The sequence below is a fragment of the Oncorhynchus clarkii genome, chromosome 20, assembly GCF_045791955.1.
Source record: "Oncorhynchus clarkii lewisi isolate Uvic-CL-2024 chromosome 20, UVic_Ocla_1.0, whole genome shotgun sequence".
NCBI lineage: Eukaryota > Metazoa > Chordata > Actinopteri > Salmoniformes > Salmonidae > Oncorhynchus > Oncorhynchus clarkii.
This window is the reverse complement of record NC_092166.1, coordinates 3,123,178-3,144,156: the sequence shown is the minus strand read 5'-3', so window position 1 is coordinate 3,144,156 and position 20,979 is coordinate 3,123,178. Positions and strand designations below refer to the sequence as shown.

The window sequence follows — 20,979 nt, the reverse complement described above, 5'->3', positions numbered from 1 at the left end:
TCTCTCTCTCTCTGTTCCTCTCTCTCTCTCTCTGTTCCTCTCTCTCTCGTTCCTCTCTCTCTCTTTCCTCTCTCTCTTTCCTCTCTCTGTCCTCTCTGTTTCTCTCTCTCTCTCTGTCCTCTCTCTCTCTGTCGTCTCTCTCTCTCTGTCGTCTCTCTCTCTCTGTCCTCTCTCTCTCTGTCGTCTCTCCTCTCTCTCTCTGTCCTCTCTCTCTCTGTCGTCTCTCTCTCTCTCTGTCGTCTCTCCTCTCTCTCTCTGTCGTCTCTCCTCTCTCTCTCTGTCGTCTCTCCTCTCTCTCTCTGTCGTCTTTCTCTCTCTCAATTCAATTCAATTCAATTCAATTTCAATTCAATTCAAGGGCTTTATTGGCATGGGAAACATGTGTTAACATTGCCAAAGCAAGTGAGGTAGACAACATACAAAGTGAAAATATAAAGTGAAAAACAACAAAAATTAACAGTAAACATTACACATACAGAGGTTTCAAAACAGTAAAGACATTACAAATGTCATATTATATATATATATACAGTGTTTTAACAATGTACAAATGGTTAAAGGACACAAGATAAAATAAATAAGCATAAATATGGGTTGTATTTACAATGGTGTGTGTTCTTCACTGGTTGCCCTTTTCTCGTGGCAACAGGTCACAAATCTTGCTGCTGTGATGGCACACTGTGGAATTTCACCCAGTAGATATGGGAGTTTTTCAAATTTGGATTTGTTTTCGAATTCTTTGTGGATCTGTGTAATCTGAGGGAAATATGTCTCTCTAATATGGTCATACATTGGGCAGGAGGTTAGGAAGTGCAGCTCAGTTTCCACCTCATTTTGTGGGCAGTGAGCACATAGCCTGTCTTCTCTTGAGAGCCATGTCTGCCTACGGCGGCCTTTCTCAATAGCAAGGCTATGCTCACTGAGTCTGTACATAGTCAAAGCTTTCCTTAATTTTGGGTCAGTCACAGTGGTCAGGTATTCTGCCGCTGTGTACTCTCTGTTTAGGGCCAAATAGCATTCTAGTTTGCTCTGTTTTTTTGTTAATTCTTTCCAATGTGTCAAGTAATTATCTTTTTGTTTTCTCATGATTTGGTTGGGTCTAATTGTGCTGTTGTCCTGGGGCTCTGTAGGGTGTGTTTGTGTTTGTGAACAGAGCCCCAGGACCAGCTTGCTTAGGGGACTCTTCTCCAGGTTCATCTCTCTGTAGGTGATGGCTTTGTTATGGAAGGTTTGTGAATCACTTCCTTTTAGGTGGTTGTAGAATTTAACGGCTCTTTTCTGGATTTTGATAATTAGTGGGTATCGGCCTAATTCTGCTCTGCATGCATTATTTGGTGTTCTACGTTGTACACGGAGGATATTTTTGCAGAATTCTGCGTGCAGAGTCTCAATTTGGTGTTTGTCCCATTTTGTGAAGTCTTGGTTGGTGAGCGGACCCCAGACCTCACAACCATAAAGGGCAATGGGCTCTATGACTGATTCAAGTATTTTTAGCCAAATCCTAATTGGTATGTTGAAATTTATGTTTCTTTTGATGGCATAGAATGCCCTTCTTGCCTTGTCTCTCAGATCGTTCACAGCTTTGTGGAAGTTACCTGTGGCGCTGATGTTTAGGCCAAGGTATGTATAGTTTTTTGTGTGCTCTAGGGCAACAGTGTCTAGATTGAATTTGTATTTGTGGTCCTGGTGACTGGACCTTTTTTGGAACACCATTATTTTGGTCTTACTGAGATTTACTGTCAGGGCCCAGGTCTGACAGAATCTGTGCATAAGATCTAGGTGCTGCTGTAGGCCCTCCTTGGTTGGTGACAGAAGCACCAGATCATCGGCAAACAGCAGACATTTGACTTCGGATTCTAGCAGGGGGAGGCCGGGTGCTGCAGACTTTTCTAGTGCCCGCGCCAATTCGTTGATATATATGTTGAAGAGGGTGGGGCTTAAACTGCATCCCTGTCTAACCCCACGACCCTGTGTGAAGAAATGTGTGTGTTTTTTGCCAATTTTAACCGCACACTTGTTGTTTGTGTACATGGATTTTATAATGTCGTATGTTTTACCCCCAACACCACTTTCCATCAGTTTGTATAGCAGACCCTCATGCCAGATTGAGTCGAAGGCTTTTTTGAAATCAACAAAGCATGAGAAGACTTTGCCTTTGTTTTGGTTTGTTTGGTTGTCAATTAGGGTGTGCAGGGTGAATACATGGTCTGTTGTACGGTAATTTGGTAAAAAGCCAATTTGACATTTGCTCAGTACATTGTTTTCATTGAGGAAATGTACGAGTCTGCTGTTAATAATAATGCAGAGGATTTTCCCAAGGTTACTGTTGACACATATTCCACGGTAGTTATTGGGGTCAAATTTGTCTCCACTTTTGTGGATTGGGGTGATCAGTCCTTGGTTCCAAATATTGGGGAAGATGCCAGAGCTAAGTATGATGTTAAAGAGTTTTAGTATAGCCAATTGGAATTTGTTGTCTGTATATTTGATCATTTCATTGAGGATACCATCAACACCACAGGCCTTTTTGGGTTGGAGGGTTTTTATTTTGTCCTGTAACTCATTCAATGTAATTGGAGAATCCAGTGGGTTCTGGTAGTCTTTAATAGATGATTCTAAGATCTGTATTTGATCATGTATATGTTTTTGCTCTTTATTCTTTGTTATAGAGCCAAAAAGATTGGAGAAGTGGTTTACCCATACATCTCCATTTTGGATAGATAATTCTTCTTGTTGTTGTTTGTTTAGTGTTTTCCAATTTTCCCAGAAGTGGTTAGAGTCTATGGATTCTTCAATTGCATTGAGCTGATTTCTGACATGCTGTTCCTTCTTTTTCCGTAGTGTATTTCTGTATTGTTTTAGTGATTCACCATAGTGAAGGCGTAGACTCAGGTTTTCCGGGTCTCTATGTTTTTGGTTGGACAGGTTTCTCAATTTCTTTCTTAGATTTTTGCATTCTTCATCAAACCATTTGTCATTATTGTTAATTTTCTTCGGTTTTCTATTTGAGATTTTTAGATTTGATAGGGAAGCTGAGAGGTCAAATATACTGTTAAGATTTTCTACTGCCAAGTTTACACCTTCACTATTACAGCGGAACGTTTTACCCAGGAAATTGTCTAAAAGGGATTGAATTTGTTGTTGCCTAATTGTTTTTTGGTAGGTTTCCAAACTGCATTCCTTCCATCTATAGCATTTCTTAATGTTACTCAGTTCCTTTGGCTTTGATGCCTCATGATTGATTATTGCTCTGTTTAAGTAGACTGTGATTTTGCTGTGGTCTGATAGGGGTGTCAGTGGGCTGACTGTGAACGCTCTGAGAGACTCTGGGTTGAGGTCGGTGATAAAGTAGTCTACAGTACTACTGCCAAGAGATGAGCTATAGGTGTACCTACCATAGGAGTCCCCTCGAAGCCTACCGTTGACTATGTACATACCCAGCGTGCGACAGAGCTGCAGGAGTTGTGACCCGTTTTTGTTGGTTATGTTGTCATAGTTGTGCCTAGGGGGGCATATGTGGGAGGGAATGCTGTCACCTCCAGGCAGGTGTTTGTCCCCCTGTGTGCTTAGGGTGTCAGGTTCTTGTCCGGTTCTGGCATTTAGGTCGCCACAGACTAGTACATGTCCCTGGGCCTGGAAATGATTGATTTCCCCCTCCAGGATGGAGAAGCTGTCTTCATTAAAATATGGGGATTCTAGTGGGGGGATATAGGTAGCACACAGGAGGACATTTTTCTCTGTTAGGATAATTTCCTTTTGAATTTCTAGCCAAATGTAAAATGTTCCTGTTTTGATTAATTTAATGGAGTGAGTTAGGTCTGCTCTATACCAAATTAGCATACCCCCTGAGTCCCTTCCCTGTTTCACACCTGGTAGTTTGGTGGATGGGACTACCAGCTCTCTGTAACCTAGAGGGCAACCAGTGGGTCCGTCTCCTCTATACCAGGTTTCTTGCAGGATGACAATGTCTGTATTACCGATTTCTTTGGTGAAGTCCGGGTTTCTGCTCTTTAGGCCAAAGGCAGATGACCTCAGGCCTTGGATATTCCATGATAATATAGTGAAGGCTTTTTGTTCCATAGAGTGTCCAATGTTGTTGGTCGTGGTTTGGCCTCAGGCCAGTAAGTGTGAGCAGAGCCTGCTGAGCATCTGGTACATGCCATTGGCTTCGGCGAGTGTGAGAGTGGGGGTTGGGACTGTTTGCCCGCTCACTACCTGGGCGTATGTGTGGCTTCCATGTTGAGGCCCTCTTTGCGGGGGTGGGGTGCATGGGGTGGGCAGGAGTGGCATAGGTCTGACCTGGGTGGGCCTAAATGGGGTGTGGGCATGGTTGACGTGGGGGGGTGTTGATTGGTTGGGGTGGGGGTGTGGATGTGTCTGGGTGTACTGTGGTCTGGATGTAATTCCTCTTGGCGTGGGTCCTCTATGTGTAGGTCCAGGGGGGGGTCCTGCAGATCTGGGAGGGTGTCTCGCTGGTCTGGATGGGGTGTCTATTGATCTGTTGCTCCTGTGTGAAGTGTTGGGGATACGTTTGAGAGCGATGTCCTTTAGAGTTCGGGCAAAGGTGGGCACTGCTGCCTTGTAGAGGTGGACCTGGTCATAGAGGCTGTTCAAGTCCAGGGTGGAGTGGTGGGCCAGGAAAACGTTTGGTTTTGAGGCACAGTCACGGGAAATACTTGCATTTACCCGCTGTATTGTGGCAGGGTGGAAGTCTTTTCGTGGTAGCAGGGTGGAGATAACCACTTGTGCGTTGGGGAAAGTAGAAGAAGCCTTTTCAATCACTCTCTTCAGTGCTGTGGCCACTCTTTCCTGCAGTGCTCTCAGGTCGTTTGTGCCTGTGTGTATTATTATGTGGCTGGGTGAGCCTAGTTTGGCCTCAGACAGAAGGTCGAGGGCACGCTGGGTGTTTGGACACCAGAGTTTAGACACACTGTGTTTGGGAAAAAGTTTTTTTTCTTCTATATATTTCCCATTTGAGTCCATAAGTAGTACAATCTGTGTCTTGTGTTTGTCCTCAGTGGGTGTGGGGGGGTTGTCAAAAGGGCTATCAGGGTGGCTGACAGGGGGGGTGCTCAGAGGGGGTGAGAGCCTCTGGGCTTGGGGTTCTTCATTTGTCTGTTCTGCTGTGATTTCGACTCTATGGTCAGGGTCTGGTGTGGACTGTTCTGCTGTGGTGTCGACTCTATGTTCAGGGTCTGGTGTGGACTGTTCTGCTGTGGTGTCGAGACTTTTGTTGGGTGCTGAAGTGGGCTGTTCTGCTGGCTTCTCTGTGGGGGTGGCCACCTCTCTAGTGGGTTGTTCTCTGTCACACGCCGTCCCCATCAACTTCTCCTCCATCCCCCTCAACCTCTCCTCCACCAGCAGTCTGATACTCTCCTCTAGTGCTCTGTTCTGCTCCTCTTTCTCCTGTTGTATTTGTCTCACCACTGTCCAAAGTGCAGATATGTCTCTGTCCACCTCCAGCTCTCCGGGTCTGGTTAAGGGGCTGTTGTTGTGCTGGACTGTTGTCTGGGTCTGCGCTGACTGAAGTGTAATCACCTGCTGTTCCAGCTCCACCTGTCTTACCTCCAGCTGGGTGAATTTGTCCTTCATTTCAATGAGGGAGTGGTAATCTGTGCTGGGAGGTTGACTCTCCACTGGGGGTTGCTCATCTGTGGGGTTACATAATGAAGAGGTCTGGTCTGACCCGCTCTGTGTGGGGGTATCATTATCAAGGCAGAGCTTCTCCTGCTGGGCTAATTCTTTGATTAGGTGAAAGTCCAGCTGAAACTGTTTGTGGTTATTCTGTACCATTACTGATCCGGATTTATAGATATTTATATTACTTAACTCAGAGTCCTCGTTATCAAGTATTCTGAGTTTCCACCCCTCGTTAATCCCCCCTCTCGTAACAAAGGGGTAGTGTGCTAATATGGCACTGTGCCGTGCCAGGGGATGGTTTGTGTGGAAGATAAGGTTGCTGATGTTCCCATTTTTGTAATAGTCAGCAAAAAGTGTCTCTTGATTTTCCATAAGGAGCTTCTTCTTGTGGTCTTTTCTTGCCTTATCATTCTTTACATGCAAAGGGTACTGTATTTTAATTACCTCTGAACAGCGGGAGGGAGCTTCTAAGGCCTCTCCATTTGGTTGGGGTAGACTGTGTGACTCTCCTGCCATTGTTGGGCTAATGGGCTTTGACACCTCTCACTTGACACGTCAGTGCTAGTTGAAGCTGTATCAAGCTTGGCAGAATTATGTTAGAATTCAGTCCTTATAAAGTAATGTTGTGTATTTTTCTTCTTGGCTTTTGGAAATAAAATATTGTTTCAGACTAAACATTACTCACTCAGTTCCAGGTTGGATGGTGTTTTCAGGTTTCTGTTGTTTTCCAGAGAATTTGCTGTATAGGGTAAAAAATCCTTGGTTGTTGTGAACTTTCCAGGTGATTCCGTAATTCCGTCCAAAATGAGGTTGTAGGTTTTAAGTTTTGATTTGAAGTAGGGGTTATGTTGAAGAGGGTAGAATCCAGTATGTGTTCCTGACAAAAAATCCAAGTTTATCTAACTCCTAACCTATCTTTTTTAAAGAAAATGCTGAAAAATGCAGAAGCTCTGATCCTGACCTCTGCTCTGCCTCTCTCTCTCTCTCTCTCTCTCTCTCTCTGTCGTCTCTCTCTCTCTCTCTGTCGTCTCTCTCTCTCTCTCTGTCGTCTCTCTCTCTCTCTCTCGCTCTGCCGTCTCTCTCTCTCTCTCTCTCTCTGTCGTCTCTCTCTCTCTCTCTGTCGTCTCTCTCTCTCTGTCGTCTCTCTCTCTCTGTCGTTGTCTCTCTCTGTCGTCGTCTCTCTCTGTCCTCTCTCTCTGTCCTCTCTCCCTCGGTCTGTTCCAGGCGTAAACCCTAAGACCAACAAGAGCAGCTTTCAGACAAGCCAGCAGCAGCCTGGAAGGAGTGTGTGGGCCAACTCCTCTTTAACCAGGGCACAGGGAGCAGGACTGCCACTTACTAAAGGTAAGAATAATTCACATCACTGATTATTCCTTTATTACACAAATACAGTACAGTCAAATCCCATTCATGTCCATCTTTATTGTCCCAGTAGGGACATTCATTGTACAGCCAGGAGTTTACAAAATATACTATACGTGTACAGCATATAACTAACTATACGGCATATAGTTACACCACTCCTTTATTCATGACATCAGGAGAAAGTATAAAATCCTTCACTCCAGTAGGGAGATCAAATGTCTGATAGCAGTAGGAGATCAAATGTCTGATAGCAGTAGGATATCAAATGTCTGTCATCAGACAGCAGTAGGAGATATATAGAGGGGGTACCGGTACAGAGTCAATGTGCGGGGGCACCGGTTAGTTGAGGTAATTGTACATGTTGGTAGAGTTATTAAAGTGACTATGTATAGATGATAACAACAGAGAGTAGCAGCGGTGTGGGGGAGGGGGGGGGGGGGGTTGGGGGGTGCAATGCAAATAGTCTGGGTAGCCATTTGACTAGATGTTCAGGAGTCTTATGGCTTGGGGGTAGAAGCTGTTTAGAAGCCTCTTGGACCTAGACTTGGCGCTCTGGTACCGATTGCCGTGCGGTAGCAGAGAGAACAGTCTATGACTAGGGTGGCTGGAGTCTTTGACAATTTTTAGGGCCTTCCTCTGACACCGCCTGGTATAGAGGTCCTGGATGGCAGGAAGCTTGGCCCCGGTGATGTACTGGGCCGTACGCACTACCCTCTGTAGTTCCTTGCGGTCGGAGGCCGAGCAGTTGCCATACCAGGCAGTGATGGAACGAGTCAGGATGCTCTCGATGGTGCAGCTGTAGAACCTTTTAATGAACCTAGTATTGTCATATAGACTATTTAGTGAGTAGTAATCTCATATAGACTATTTAGTGAATAGTTCATATTTCGTGGACAGACAGTTTACGTGAGATTTTAGTTCTGCTTGTCGATTAGTGAATAGTAGTTTAATGTAGACTATATAGATTAGTGAATAGTAATCTCATGTAGACTATATAGATTAGTGAATAGTTCATCTCATGTAGACTATATAGATTAGTGAATAGTTCATCTCATGTAGACTATATAGATTAGTGAATAGTAATCTCATAGACTATTTAGTGAATAGTTAGTCTCTGGTTTGAGACATATAGGAATAGCTGTAATATTCGTGCTGTTTGGTTTATTGATGTAGCATAGTTAAAGAGTGTTATTTATTTCCAGATAACTTCCTGAGTAACACCTACAACCCTGCCAGCAGTAGCAGTTACACGTCATCGTTTCAGAAGGAGATGGGATCAGCTGGACACAGGACCCGTCACCTAGCAACCGTAGGAGGCAACTCTGCTAGTAAGTCTCATCGCACCAGACCAGACCAGACCAGACAGACAGACAGACAGACATGATGGTTTAAGTGCCATTTATTTACAGTATTCAATAAAAAAAAACATCTACTCTATCTTCCATGTCTTTGTTTCCTTAACTTCCTCTGTCTTTCTGAACTCATTTCCTAGTTGACCTGAATGAAACTCCTGGGTTGTGTTGAGGAGACAGAATGAGACTCCTGGGTTGTGTTGAGGAGACAGAATGAGACTCCTGGGTTGTGTTGAGGAGACAGAATGAGACTCCTGGGTTGTGTTGAGGAGACAGAATGAGACTCCTGGGTTGTGTTGAGGAGACAGAATGAGACTCCTGGGTTGTGTTGAGGAGACAGAATGAGACTCCTGGGTTGTGTTGAGGAGACAGAATGAGACTCCTGGGTTGTGTTGAGGAGACAGAATGAGACTCCTGGGTTGAGTTGAGGAGACAGAATGAGACTCCTGGGTTGTGTTGAGGAGACAGAATGAGACTCCTGGGTTGTGTTGAGGAGACAGAATGAGACTCTGGGGTTGTGTTGAGGAGACAGAATGAGACTCTGGGGTTGTGTTGAGGAGACAGAATGAGACTTCGGGGTTGTGTTGAGGAGACAGAATGAGACTTCGGGGTTGTGTTGAGGAGACAGAATGAGACTCCTGGGTTGTGTTGAGGAGACAGAATGAGACTCCTGGGTTGTGTTGAGGAGACAGAATGAGACTCCTGGGTTGTGTTGAGGAGACAGAATGAGACTCTTGGGTTGTGTTGAGGAGACAGAATGAGACTCCTGGGTTGTGTTGAGGAGACAGAATGAGACTCCTGGGTTGTGTTGAGGAGACAGAATGAGACTCTTGGGTTGTGTTGTGGAGACAGAATGAGACTCCTGGGTTGTGTTGAGGAGACAGAATGAGACTCCTGGGTTGTGTTGAGGAGACAGAATGAGACTCCTGGGTTGTGTTGAGGAGACAGAATGAGACTCCTGGGTTGTGTTGAGGAGACAGAATGAGACTCCTGGGTTGTGTTGAGGAGACAGAATGAGACTCCTGGGTTGTGTTGAGGAGACAGAATGAGACTCCTGGGTTGTGTTGAGGAGACAGAATGAGACTCCTGGGTTGTGTTGAGGAGACAGAATGAGACTCCTGGGTTGTGTTGAGGAGACAGAATGAGACTCCTGGGTTGTGTTGAGGAGACAGAATGAGACTCCTGGGTTGTGTTGAGGAGACAGAATGAGACTCTGGGGTTGTGTTGAGGAGACAGAATGAGACTCTGGGGTTGTGTTGAGGAGACAGAATGAGACTTCGGGGTTGTGTTGAGGAGACAGAATGAGACTCCTGGGTTGTGTTGAGGAGACAGAATGAGACTCCTGGGTTGTGTTGAGGAGACAGAATGAGACTCCTGGGTTGTGTTGAGGAGACAGAATGAGACTCTTGGGTTGTGTTGAGGAGACAGAATGAGACTCCTGGGTTGTGTTGAGGAGACAGAATGAGACTCCTGGGTTGTGTTGAGGAGACAGAATGAGACTCTTGGGTTGTGTTGTGGAGACAGAATGAGACTCCTGGGTTGTGTTGAGGAGACAGAATGAGACTCCTGGGTTGTGTTGAGGAGACAGAATGAGACTCCTGGGTTGTGTTGAGCTTCCTGCTCTAACTTCTCCACTTTGATCTGACAGAGTACGAGGGATGGAAGACCAAGCCCACGAATCCTCAGATCCCTGGATCTTCTAGCCTCAACAGCAACAGTGGAGGGAAGATCACCTCGTCCAGACCTCCTCCTATCCAGCCTGTTCACGGACGGGTGGACTGGGCCACCAAGTACGGAGGAGGCCACCGGTAGCACAGCCCACTATAGCCATATGACTGAGAAGAGTACCCATTGACCCCACTGTAGCCATATGACTGAGAAGAGTACCCATTGACCCCACTGTAGCCATATGACTGAGAAGAGTACCCATTGACCCCACTGTAGCCATATGACTGAGAAGAGTACCCATTGATCCCACTGTAGCAATATGACTGAGAAGAGTACCCATTGACCCCACTATAGCCATATGACTGAGAAGAGTACCCATTGACCCCACTGTAGCCATATGACTGAGAAGAGTACCCATTGATCTCACTGTAGCCATATGACTGAGAAGAGTACCCATTGACCCCACTGTAGCCATATGACTGAGAAGAGTACCCATTGACCCCACTGTAGCCATATGACTGAGAAGAGTACCCATTGATCTCACTGTAGCCATATGACTGAGAAGAGTACCCATTGACCCCACTATAGCCATATGACTGAGAAGAGTACCCATTGACCCCACTATAGCCATATGACTGAGAAGACTACCCATTGACGGTGTACTTCCTGAATGTAAATGTAATTGGCTCCAACCCTGGTGGGCATTAGAACAGTCAGAACCGTTTCCCCCTATTGAGAATCAACTCTTAAGAAGAATTCAATTTCCTGCAGAGCACCGTGAGCGGAGGGGCACTCCAACTAGAGAGAAGAGGGACTATTTCCTGCAGAGCACCGTGAGCGGAGGGACACCAACTAGAGAGAAGAGGGACTGTTTCCTGGCTGTGTTGTGTACACACAGCATCATTCTAGTCTGTTAGCCTGAGTCTCTGACTGTGTCCTAAATGGTACCCTCTTCCCTATAGGGCTCTGGTCATAGGTCGTGGACTATGAAGGGTTCCATTTGGGACTACAGGATGTGATGTCAACTGTTGTCATGTAGCTAGCTAGCATCGTTCCAGTCGGTGTACTGTACAATATTTCAGCATTACCTTCAATACATGTTCGTTATTATTTTTCTAGATTTAGGTGAGAGTTGACTCAAATTAAAAGTATTATTTTACTTCTGAAGCAGCCAATGAGTTCAAGTTATCCATACTTATTTTCTGTAAGGTAACATTTGTCTGTATATCAAATATAAGTTTTGTTCATAAAAAAAAAGTGCCCAAAAAAAAAGCTTGGTCTGGAAATTTTTAAAGTCCTTATCTGTGTTTTCTTCTTGCTGAATACTTTTTTTGTGTCATTTTTAAATGTGTAATCTTTCAAAATGAATAACTATTTAAATGTAGTACATGGACAAAGAACAACAGTGAATCATTCTCTGGACAGACAAGGAGCGGGAAGCTGATAAGAAATCCCGCTATGCCCTCCGACGAACCATCAAACAGGTAAAGCATCGATACAGGACTGAGATCGAATCCTACTACACCGGCTCTGACGCTCGTCGGATGTGGCAGGGCTTGCAAACTATTACAGACTACAAATGGAAGCACAGCCGAGAGCTGCCCAGTGACACGAGCCTACCAGACGAGCTAAACTACTTCTAGGCAAATAACACTGAAACATACATGACCAGCTGTTCCAGAAGACTGTGTGATCACGCTCTCCGCAGCCGATGTGAGTTCTATCCTCCTGATTCCTGGTTACAGGCTAAAATTAAAGCAGGAAGCACCAGTGACTAGATCAATAAAAAAGTGGTCAGATGAAGCAGATGCTAAACTACAGGACTGTTTTGCACAGACTGGAATATGTCCCGGGATTCTTCCGATGGCATTGAGGAGTACACCACATCTGTCACTGGCTTCATCAATAAGTGCATCGAGGACGTCGTCCCCACAGTGACTGTACATACATACCCCAACCAGAAGCCATGGATTACAAACGATATCTAAGGAAGTCTCGAGCTATTGCTCGCCACAGGGCCTGACGAATTACCACGATGTGTACTGCGAGCATGCGCTGACCAACTGGCAAGTGTCTTCACTGACATTTTCAACCTCTCCCTGACCTAGTCTGTAATACCAACATGTTTTAAAAAGACCACCATAGTCCCTGTGCCCAAAAACACTAAGGTAATCTGCCTAAATGACTACCGACCCGTAGCACTCACATCTGTAGCGATGAAGTGCTTTGAAAGGCTGGTCATGGCTTACATCAACACCATTTTCCCAGAACGTTAGACCCAATCATTTGCATCCCGCCCCAACAGATCCACAGATGATGTCATCTCTCTTGCACTCCACACTGCCCTTTCCCACCTGGACAAAAGGAACACCTATGTGAGAATGCTTTTCATTGACTACAGCTCAGCGTTCAACACCATTTTGTCCTCAAAGCTCATCACTAAGCTAAGGACCCTGGGACTAAACACCTCCCTCTGCAACTGGATCCTGGACTTCCTGACGGGCCGCCCCCAGGTGGTAAGGGTAGGTAACAACACATCCACCACGCTGATCCTCAAAACAGGGGCCCCTCAGGGGTACGTACTCAGTCCCCTCCTGTACTCCCTGTTCACTCATGACTGAACTGCCAGGCACGACTCCAACACCATCATTAAGTTTGCCGATTACACAACAGTGTCATTGGCAAACTTAGGCCTGATCACCGACAACGATGAACTTAGGCCTGATCACCGACAACGATGAGACGGCCTATAGGCAGGAGGTCAGAAACCTGGCCGTGTGGTGCCAGGACAACAACCTCTCCCTCAACGTGATCAAGACAAAGGAGATGATTGTGGACTACAGGAAAAAGAGGACAGAGCACGCCCCCCATTCTCATCGATGGGGCTGTAGTGGAGCAGGTTGAGAGCTTCAATTATTATGTTTGCGTATTTTTCTAGCAGTATATCATGAAGATATCTTGTTGATGTGGTTATGTTTTCTGGCATCACCGTACTGTCTATTCTCTTTAATGTCCCGTACTGTCTATTCTCTTTAATGTCCCGTACTGTCTATTCTCTTTAATGTCCCGTACTGTCTATTCTCTTTAAGGTCCCGTACTGTCTATTCTCTTTAATCTCTCTCGATGGTGTGCCGCTGTAGAACCTTTTGAGGATCTGAGGACTCATGCCAAATCTTTTCAGTCTCCTGAGGGGGAATAGGTTATGTCACGCCCTCTGGGGTATCGTTGAGTGTAGAGGTGGATAAGATGAGAAAAAATATTCCTGGTGTTTGTGACACCCACCATTTGGTGAGACACAGACCCGGAAGAAATGGGGAAAGGGAGTATACCCTGTCTGTCTTGTTGAGCTTCGACATGGAGTTTCTACCTGGTAAGGTCAGTCAGTATATTAGCTATTTGGTGAGGGTGTTTGTTCCGAACCTGCTACGGGGCTTTAGGTGCCAAGGATTTGGACATGTAGCAACAGTATGTAGAAGGGAGGTCCCAGGATGTGGAAAGTGTGCAGGAGGTCATAGTCAGAGGAAGTGTGAAGTTGGGGTTGAGAAAGCACTGTGTGTAAACTGTGAATCGCCAATGTAGCTGGGGGTCTGAAGTGCCCTGTACTAGAGAAAGAGACAAGTTGAGATTGCCAGAGTTCGAGTGCGGAAGAAGGTTTCATATGCTGAAGCAGTAAGGAAAGTAGAGGATAGCTCAAGGATGAAGGATTTGATTGGGAGCCCCCCATTGAGGCCTGAAGAGAGAGATCCAGAGAAAATGTATTTTAGTAAGGTTGAATTTCATGCATTTATAACCATGGTAATCAACTGCACTGCATTGATGGAACGGAAATCACAGAAGATAGATGTGGTAGTTGCAGCAGCAGATAAATATTTGGATGTGAAAGATTTCAGTGCAGAAGATCTACAGGAAGTTGAGAGAAGGGGTTCAATCCTGCCATGCTGACGGCCTCAGGCTCGTTTAGGGCCAAATAAATGGTAGGTACAATAAAAAATGTTCCCTAATTTTTTAAGTATATATGTTATAATTATGTTTATTTTTTTACAAAATGTGCAATCTGCACTCTGACCTGCGATGGGCAGCAATATACAACACAGCGTTCAGTCCGCCGGGGAAATACACACGAAGAAGAAGAAGAAGTTGGTTGTCAGTCTGAGAGTAAATAACCGTCAACTGGTCGCTGGCTGGAGATTTCACGTTTATCCTTGAAGGAAAGTACGTTGCATTCGTGGTGAATGAGTAGGTAAAGGACAATGGTCGTACTATAAGCGTCGTTAGCTAACTAACTACCCACAGATAGTTTTGCTACTAGCGAATGTTAATGGTTTGCTAGCTGGCTTAAAAACACCGAAGTAGCGTTAGCTACCTCAAGGGAGGCGGTTTTTGCATGTCACGAAATGGTTGCCTCATACCCTAGCAAGCAAATCCACTGTCTGTGTAATGTTAGCTATTTTAGCAAAACAATTGTGGTAACTTTACTAACTAGTTCACTACTAGCCTCTGCCGTTTCAATATTTCTTTTTTAGCTACGTTAGCTCACATGACCTGCTGCACCTGCAACTGTTTTAAGTTAGCAACTTTAAGTTGAACTTACTAACACTGGTTAGTAGTGTTAACTAACTGACGTTTAGCGTAGCAACATCACTAGCTAGCTATCTAGCTAACGTTAGTCTGTCGTCTTCTGTTTTCCCCCAGATCTCTTGGGACGGTTTAATTCCTCCGGTTAGGGGTGTTTTAAAACTAGCGGTATGTTCGGGATGAAGAAGAGGGCTCCTTTGCCAAAGGGCCAGGGCGCAGCTGCAGCCAAACAGGTGAGAGGGACACATCACCTGTGTGTGTGTGTGTCACAACGTAAAATGACAACGAGGAGGCTGGCTGGCTAACCTCTCTCTTACACACACACACTAGCTATCCAATATCACCATTCACCTTCCTTGGTTCCAGATGGGTTTGTTTGTGGACTTCAACCCAGAGGAGATGACGCAGGACATGGATGATCCGACCGTGGATGATGCTGATCTAGAGGCAGAGTTATCAGCTCTCACTGGGGGCAAGCCTGCTGGAGGGAGACTAAAGCAGAAAGGTAAGTCTTCACACACTGTGTTGTACTCGTGGTTGAGGCAGGTAGCCTAGTGGTTAGAGGGGCGGCAGGTAGCCTAGTGGTTAGAGGGGCGGCAGGTAGCCTAGTGGTTAGAGGGGCGGCAGGTAGCCTAGTGGTTAGAGGGGCGGCAGGTAGCCTAGTGGTTAGAGGGGCGGCAGGTAGCCTAGTGGTTAGAGGGGCGGCAGGTAGCCTAGTGGTTAGAGGGGCGGCAGGTAGCCTAGTGGTTAGAGGGGCGGCAGGTAGCCTAGTGGTTAGAGGGGCGGCAGGTAGCCTAGTGGTTAGAGGGGCGGCAGGTAGCCTAGTGGTTAGAGGGGCGGCAGGTAGCCTAGTGGTTAGAGGGGCGGCAGGTAGCCTAGTGGTTAGAGGGGCGGCAGGTAGCCTAGTGGTTAGAGGGGCGGCAGGTAGCCTAGTGGTTAGAGGGGCGGCAGGTAGCCTAGTGGTTAGAGGGGCGGCAGGTAGCCTAGTGGTTAGAGGGGCGGCAGGTAGCCTAGTAACCGAAAGGTTGCAAGATCGGATCCCCCGAGCTGACAAGGTAAAAATCTATCGTTCTGCCCCTGAACAAGGCAGTTAGCCCACTGTTCCCCGGTAGCCCGTCATTGTAAATAAGAATTTGTTCTTAAATGACTTGCCTAGTTAAACAAAGGTAAAATACATAAAAATCCAAGAACTATACAGCTTTCAGGAAGTATTCATACCACTTGACTTTCTCACCCATCTCCCCACAATACCCCATAATGACAAAGTGAAAACATGTTTGTAGAAATTGTAGCAAATTTATTTGAAAATAAGTACGCAAATATCTCCTAAGTATTCACACCTTTGGTGCCGATTTTTTAAAGCTTTGAGTCTTCTTGGGTATGTCTATCGGCTTTGCACATCTGGATAAAATCATTTTTATTCCATTATTCTTTGCATATTTCTCAAGCTCTGTTATTAAGTTAGATGGGAGAGGCGGTGAATAGCAATCTTCAAGTCTTTCCATAGATTTTCAATAGGATTTATGTCTGGGCTGTGGCTGGGCCACTCAATGATTCATACATTCTAGTTCCGTAGAAATTCCAGCGTTGCTTTGGCTCTATGCTTGTGGTCATTGTTCTGTTGGAATGTAAATCTTTGCCCCAGTGTAAGATTGTTTGCACTCTAAAGCAGGTTCTCATCATGCATTTGGCTGTATTTGGCTCCATTCATTGTTCCCTTCTATCCTTACTTGTGTCCCAGAACCTGCTGCTGAAAAGCATCCTCATAGCATGATTCTGCCACCACCATGCTTCACGGTAGGGATGGTGATGAGCTGTGTCTGGTTTTCTCCAGACAGCACTTTTCATTCAGGCTCATGAGTTCAATTTGTCTCATCAGACCACTGAATATTTTGCCTTATGCGCTGAGTTTTTCACGTGCCTTTTTTGCAAACTCCTGACATGCTGTCATGTGCCTTTTTCTCAGGGGTGTCTTCAGTCTGGCCACACCCCCCATAAAGCCCAGATTGGTGAAGTGCTGTAGAGACTGTTGTCCTTCTGGAAGTTTCTCCCATCTCAGCCAAGGAACTCTGTAGTTTGGTCAGACAGCCAGCTCTAGGCAGAGTCTGAGTAGTTCCAGATTCTTCCCTTTTCCCAGTAATGGTGACCGCTGTGCTGTTTGGAAACTTTCAACGTTCTAGAAACTGTTTTATACCCTCCCCAGATATACTGTATGCCTAATCGCACTTCTATCTCTGCGGACAGATCCTTGGACTTCATGGTTTTGTGTCTGACATGTCAACTGTGGGATTATTTTTATATATATATATAGACAAATGTTTATTTTGTTTGTTCATGTTCAAACAATTGAATTGGCAACAGGTGTACTCGATGGAGATGAGGTATTGTGTGTAGATGGGTGACTTAATTAGTTTTTTTATTTAATCCATTTTGATTTCGGATTGTAATTTTTTATAATTTTTTTTTTATTTTACCTTTATTTAGCCAGGCAAGTCAGTTAAGAACAAATTCTTATTTTCAATGACGGCCTGGGAACAGTGGGTTAACTGCCTGTTCAGGGGCAGAACGACAGATTTGTACCTTGTCAGCTCGGGGGTTTGAACTCGCAACCTTCCGGTTACTAGTCCAACGCTCTAACCACTAGGCTACCCTGCCGCCAAGGGGTATGAATAGTCAAGGGGTATGAATACTTTTTGAAGGCACTGTATCTCTACTTTAATTTAATGAGATACAATTTCATTTATTTTTATTTTTAATTTGCGATGAAATCCGCATTAGGGAACAACGCCACTGTTCACCCCCACTGCCTTCATTGTTTTTGTTGATGAACGAAGCTGAGCGTCCAGCAGTGTGGTAAAAACATTACTCTTTGAGGGTCATAGGTCATCCTTGTGATTACGTCTTTAAAAAAAAAAATCACAAGATGGAACCCCCTCCCCATGTTAATTGATAATATTTCTCCCACTGATTACGCTGCTGATATGTTTCACTAATTGATATGTCTCTGTCCTAGCCCCCTTACCTATGGAGAATATAGCCAGAATGGCAGAGGAGTGTATGAAGGATATATACGACGATGATGATGATGATAACCTGGAAGAGGATGAAGATTTACTGGTAACTGTTTGGGTTTATTTCAATCTATTTTTGATCATCTTTTACTTATTGTGTGTGTGTGTGTGTGTGTGCGCGACTCGCTGTGTTAGTGTTGCGTTGAACCTATGGTAAACATGTTCTGTTTGTGCCTGACTGTTACTATGTTACCAGGCTGAGCTGCAGGAAGTGGTGGGTGACGAGGAAACGGAGGATCATGTGACACCCACCTCCACGGAAGAGCCTCCGCAATCCCCACCCCAGGTAAACTAACATGACATCACCTGCCTATACAAACAAATACACTGAGTTGTATCCTGCAATTCCTGCGTGTGACTTTTTAGTTACCTGTGTGTATGAAATACTGAAGCATTAATGGGCTTGTTACTCACGTCTCTAATCAGAGCATTGTCAACTACATGCAAACAGCACATACATTTCCGTTCTCAGACTCTGGCAAACAAGTGGAGTGAGATACTATTTTTACAATAGTGAAATGTGTGAATCCTCTTTCCCTTATGTGACTACTGTTTTTGTGTCCGTTTGAAATCGCTCAAGTTAATAGTAGCACATGAAATGGACTGCTTGTGTTAGTTTGTGTACAGGTATAATGTTGATGCCTATGCTGTGATAATGTGCTGCAACATTCGGACGTAGTCTTGGCAACCCGGGCTTACGTTGGGACGTAGTCTTGGCAACCCGGGCTTACGTTGGGACGTGGTCTTGGCAACCCGGGTTTACGTTGGGACGTGGTCTTGGCAACCCGGGCTTACGTTGGGATGTAGTCTTGGCAACCCGGGCTTAGGTTGGCACGTGGTCTTGGCAACCCGGGCTTCTGTTGGGATGTAGTCTTGGCAACCCGGCTTACGTTGGGACGTAGTCTTGGCAACCCGGGCTTCTGTTGGGATGTAGTCTTGGCAACCCGGGCTTACGTTGGGACGTGGTCTTGGCAACCCGGGCTTACATTGGGACGTGGTCTTGGCAACCCGGGCTTCTGTTGGGATGTAGTCTTGGCAACCCGGGCTTACGTTGGGACGTGGTCTTGGCAACCCGGGCTTCTGTTGGGATGTAGTCTTGGCAACCCGGGCTTACATTGGGACGTGGTCTTGGCAACCCGGGCTTACTTTGGGACGTGGTCTTGGCAACCCGGGCTTCTGTTGGGACGTGGTCTTGGCAACCCGGCTTACGTTGGGACGTGGTCTTGGCAACCCGGGCTTACGTTGGGACGTAGTCTTGGCAACCCGGGCTACTGTTGGGATGTAGTCTTGGCAACCCGGGCTTACGTTGGGACGTAGTCTTGGCAACCGGGCTTACGTTGGGACGTAGTCTTGGCAACCCGGCTTACGTTGGGACGTAGTCTTGGCAACCCGGCTTACGTTGGGACGTAGTCTTGGCAACCCGGGCTTACGTTGGGACGTAGTCTTGGCAACCCGGCTTACGTTGGGACGTAGTCTTGCAACCCGGGCTTACGTTGGGACGTGGTCTTGGCAACCCGGGCTTACGTTGGGACGTGGTCTTGGCAACCCGGGCTTACGTTGGGACGTGGTCTTGGCAACCCGGGCTTACGTTGGGACGTGGTCTTGGCAACCCGGGCTTACGTTGGGACGTGGTCTTGGCAACCCGGGCTTACGTTGGGACGTGGTCTTGGCAACCCGGGCTTACGTTGGGACGTGGTCTTGGCAACCCGGGCTTACGTTGGGACGTGGTCTTGGCAACCCGGGCTTACGTTGGGACGTGGTCTTGGCAACCCGGCTTACGTTGGGACGTAGTCTTGCAACCCGGCTTACGTTGGGACGTAGTCTTGCAACCCGGCTTACGTTGGGACGTAGTCTTGCAACCCGGGCTTACGTTGGGACGTAGTCTTGGCAACCCGGGCTTACGTTGGGACGTAGTCTTGCAACCCGGCTTACGTTGGGACGTAGTCTTGCAACCCGGGCTTACGTTGGGACGTAGTCTTGGCAACTCGGGCTTACGTTGGGACGTAGTCTTGGCAACCCGGCTTACGTTGAGACGTAGTCTTGGCAACCCGGCTTACGTTGGGACGTAGTCTTGGCAACCCGGGCTTACGTTGGGACGTAGTCTTGGCAACCCGGCTTACGTTGGGACGTAGTCTTGCAACCCAGGCTTACGTTGGGACGTAGTCTTGGCAACTCGGAAGGTCACATGCAGTGCCTTGAGAAAGTATTGAAGATGTATTACATGTTATTGGCCTGCACACAATACCCCATAATGTCAACGTGGAATTATGTTTTGGGATTTTTTTTTGTATTTTTTTAATTAAAATTATTTGTCAAGCCAACATAAGTTAACGATTAAAAATGTGCTAAATAAGTCCCATAACAAGTTGCATGGACTCACTCTGTGTGCAACTAATCGTGTTTAACATGAGTTTTGAATGACTACCTCATCTCTGTACCCACCACACAATAAATGATCTGTAAGGTCCCTCAGTTGAGCAGTCATTTTAAATACAGATTCAACCACAAAGACCAGGGAGGTTTTTCCAATGCCTCACAAAGAAGGGCTCCTATTGGTCGATGGGGTTTAACAAACAAAAAAAAACAGAGCATTAATTGAATATCCCTTTGATTATGGTGAAGTTATTAATTTACACTTTGGATGGTGTATCAATACACCCAGTCACTACAGGCGTCCTTCCTAACTCAGTTGCTGTAGAAGAAGGAAACCCAAGTTTTCACTCATTATGGTGTATTTTGTATAGATGGATGAGAGAAAATAAATGTAATACATTTTGAATGGTCTATTACACAATAAAAAATGTGCAATGAGTCAAGGGGTATGAATACTTCTTGAAGACGGCACTGTAACCTGCATTTACAATACTTCACAGTACACATGAACACTGAATGATCAAACTTGGTGGTTGTTCTTATCATCAGTTAGCTCCTCCTGCGGTACCTGGCAGTCTGCAGCACACCTTGGAGGAGAGACTGAGTATGTACCGGACAGCTGTCGCCCACGCCAAGGCCTCAGGGGAATCGTCTAAAGCACGGAGATACGACAGAGGGATCCAGGTGGCGATGCTAATTTGTAGTTCACTATAAACTCTCTCTCATGTCCTGTTGTGTTTAGTGTAGAGCTGGAGCAAAAGCATGTACTGCTTGTTGCTTTCCAGAGCCTATATTCACAAAGCTTCTCAGAGTAAACACTGATCTAGAATCAGTTTGCCCTTTTTTTAAAATAAAAATCCTAATTAATAAGATCATATGGTCAGGAAGGACCTGATCCAAGATCAGCACGGTCTACTACGCTGAGACAATTTGCT

At 45.9% G+C, this 20,979-nt stretch overlaps 2 protein-coding genes across 5 annotated transcripts in view; both read left to right on the top strand.

The window, feature by feature from the left end:
• LOC139376510 (serine/threonine-protein kinase MAK-like) overlaps nucleotides 1-10,169 on the top strand; it is a 38,597-nt gene extending 28,428 nt beyond the window's left edge. Inside the window, exons 11-13 of the mRNA XM_071119196.1 lie at nucleotides 6,865-6,984; nucleotides 8,208-8,333; nucleotides 10,006-10,169. Coding sequence (XP_070975297.1) covers nucleotides 6,865-6,984; nucleotides 8,208-8,333; nucleotides 10,006-10,169 — 410 coding nt within the window. The remainder of the gene's footprint in view (nucleotides 1-6,864; nucleotides 6,985-8,207; nucleotides 8,334-10,005) is intronic.
• Nucleotides 10,170-14,136: 3,967 nt separating this feature from the next.
• LOC139375792 (coiled-coil and C2 domain containing 1B) overlaps nucleotides 14,137-20,979 on the top strand; it is a 32,774-nt gene continuing 25,931 nt past the window's right edge. For 2 of the 4 annotated variants that reach the window (XM_071117657.1, XM_071117655.1), the window contains exons 1-6: nucleotides 14,150-14,265; nucleotides 14,718-14,833; nucleotides 14,967-15,105; nucleotides 17,614-17,717; nucleotides 17,868-17,957; nucleotides 20,594-20,728. In XM_071117657.1, coding sequence (XP_070973758.1) covers nucleotides 14,771-14,833; nucleotides 14,967-15,105; nucleotides 17,614-17,717; nucleotides 17,868-17,957; nucleotides 20,594-20,728 — 531 coding nt within the window. In that variant the 5' untranslated portion in view covers nucleotides 14,150-14,265; nucleotides 14,718-14,770. Of the gene's footprint in view, nucleotides 14,266-14,717; nucleotides 14,834-14,966; nucleotides 15,106-17,613; nucleotides 17,718-17,867; nucleotides 17,958-20,593; nucleotides 20,729-20,979 lie in introns of all 4 variants that reach the window. The other 2 variants (XM_071117659.1, XM_071117656.1) reach the window with 2 other exon arrangements.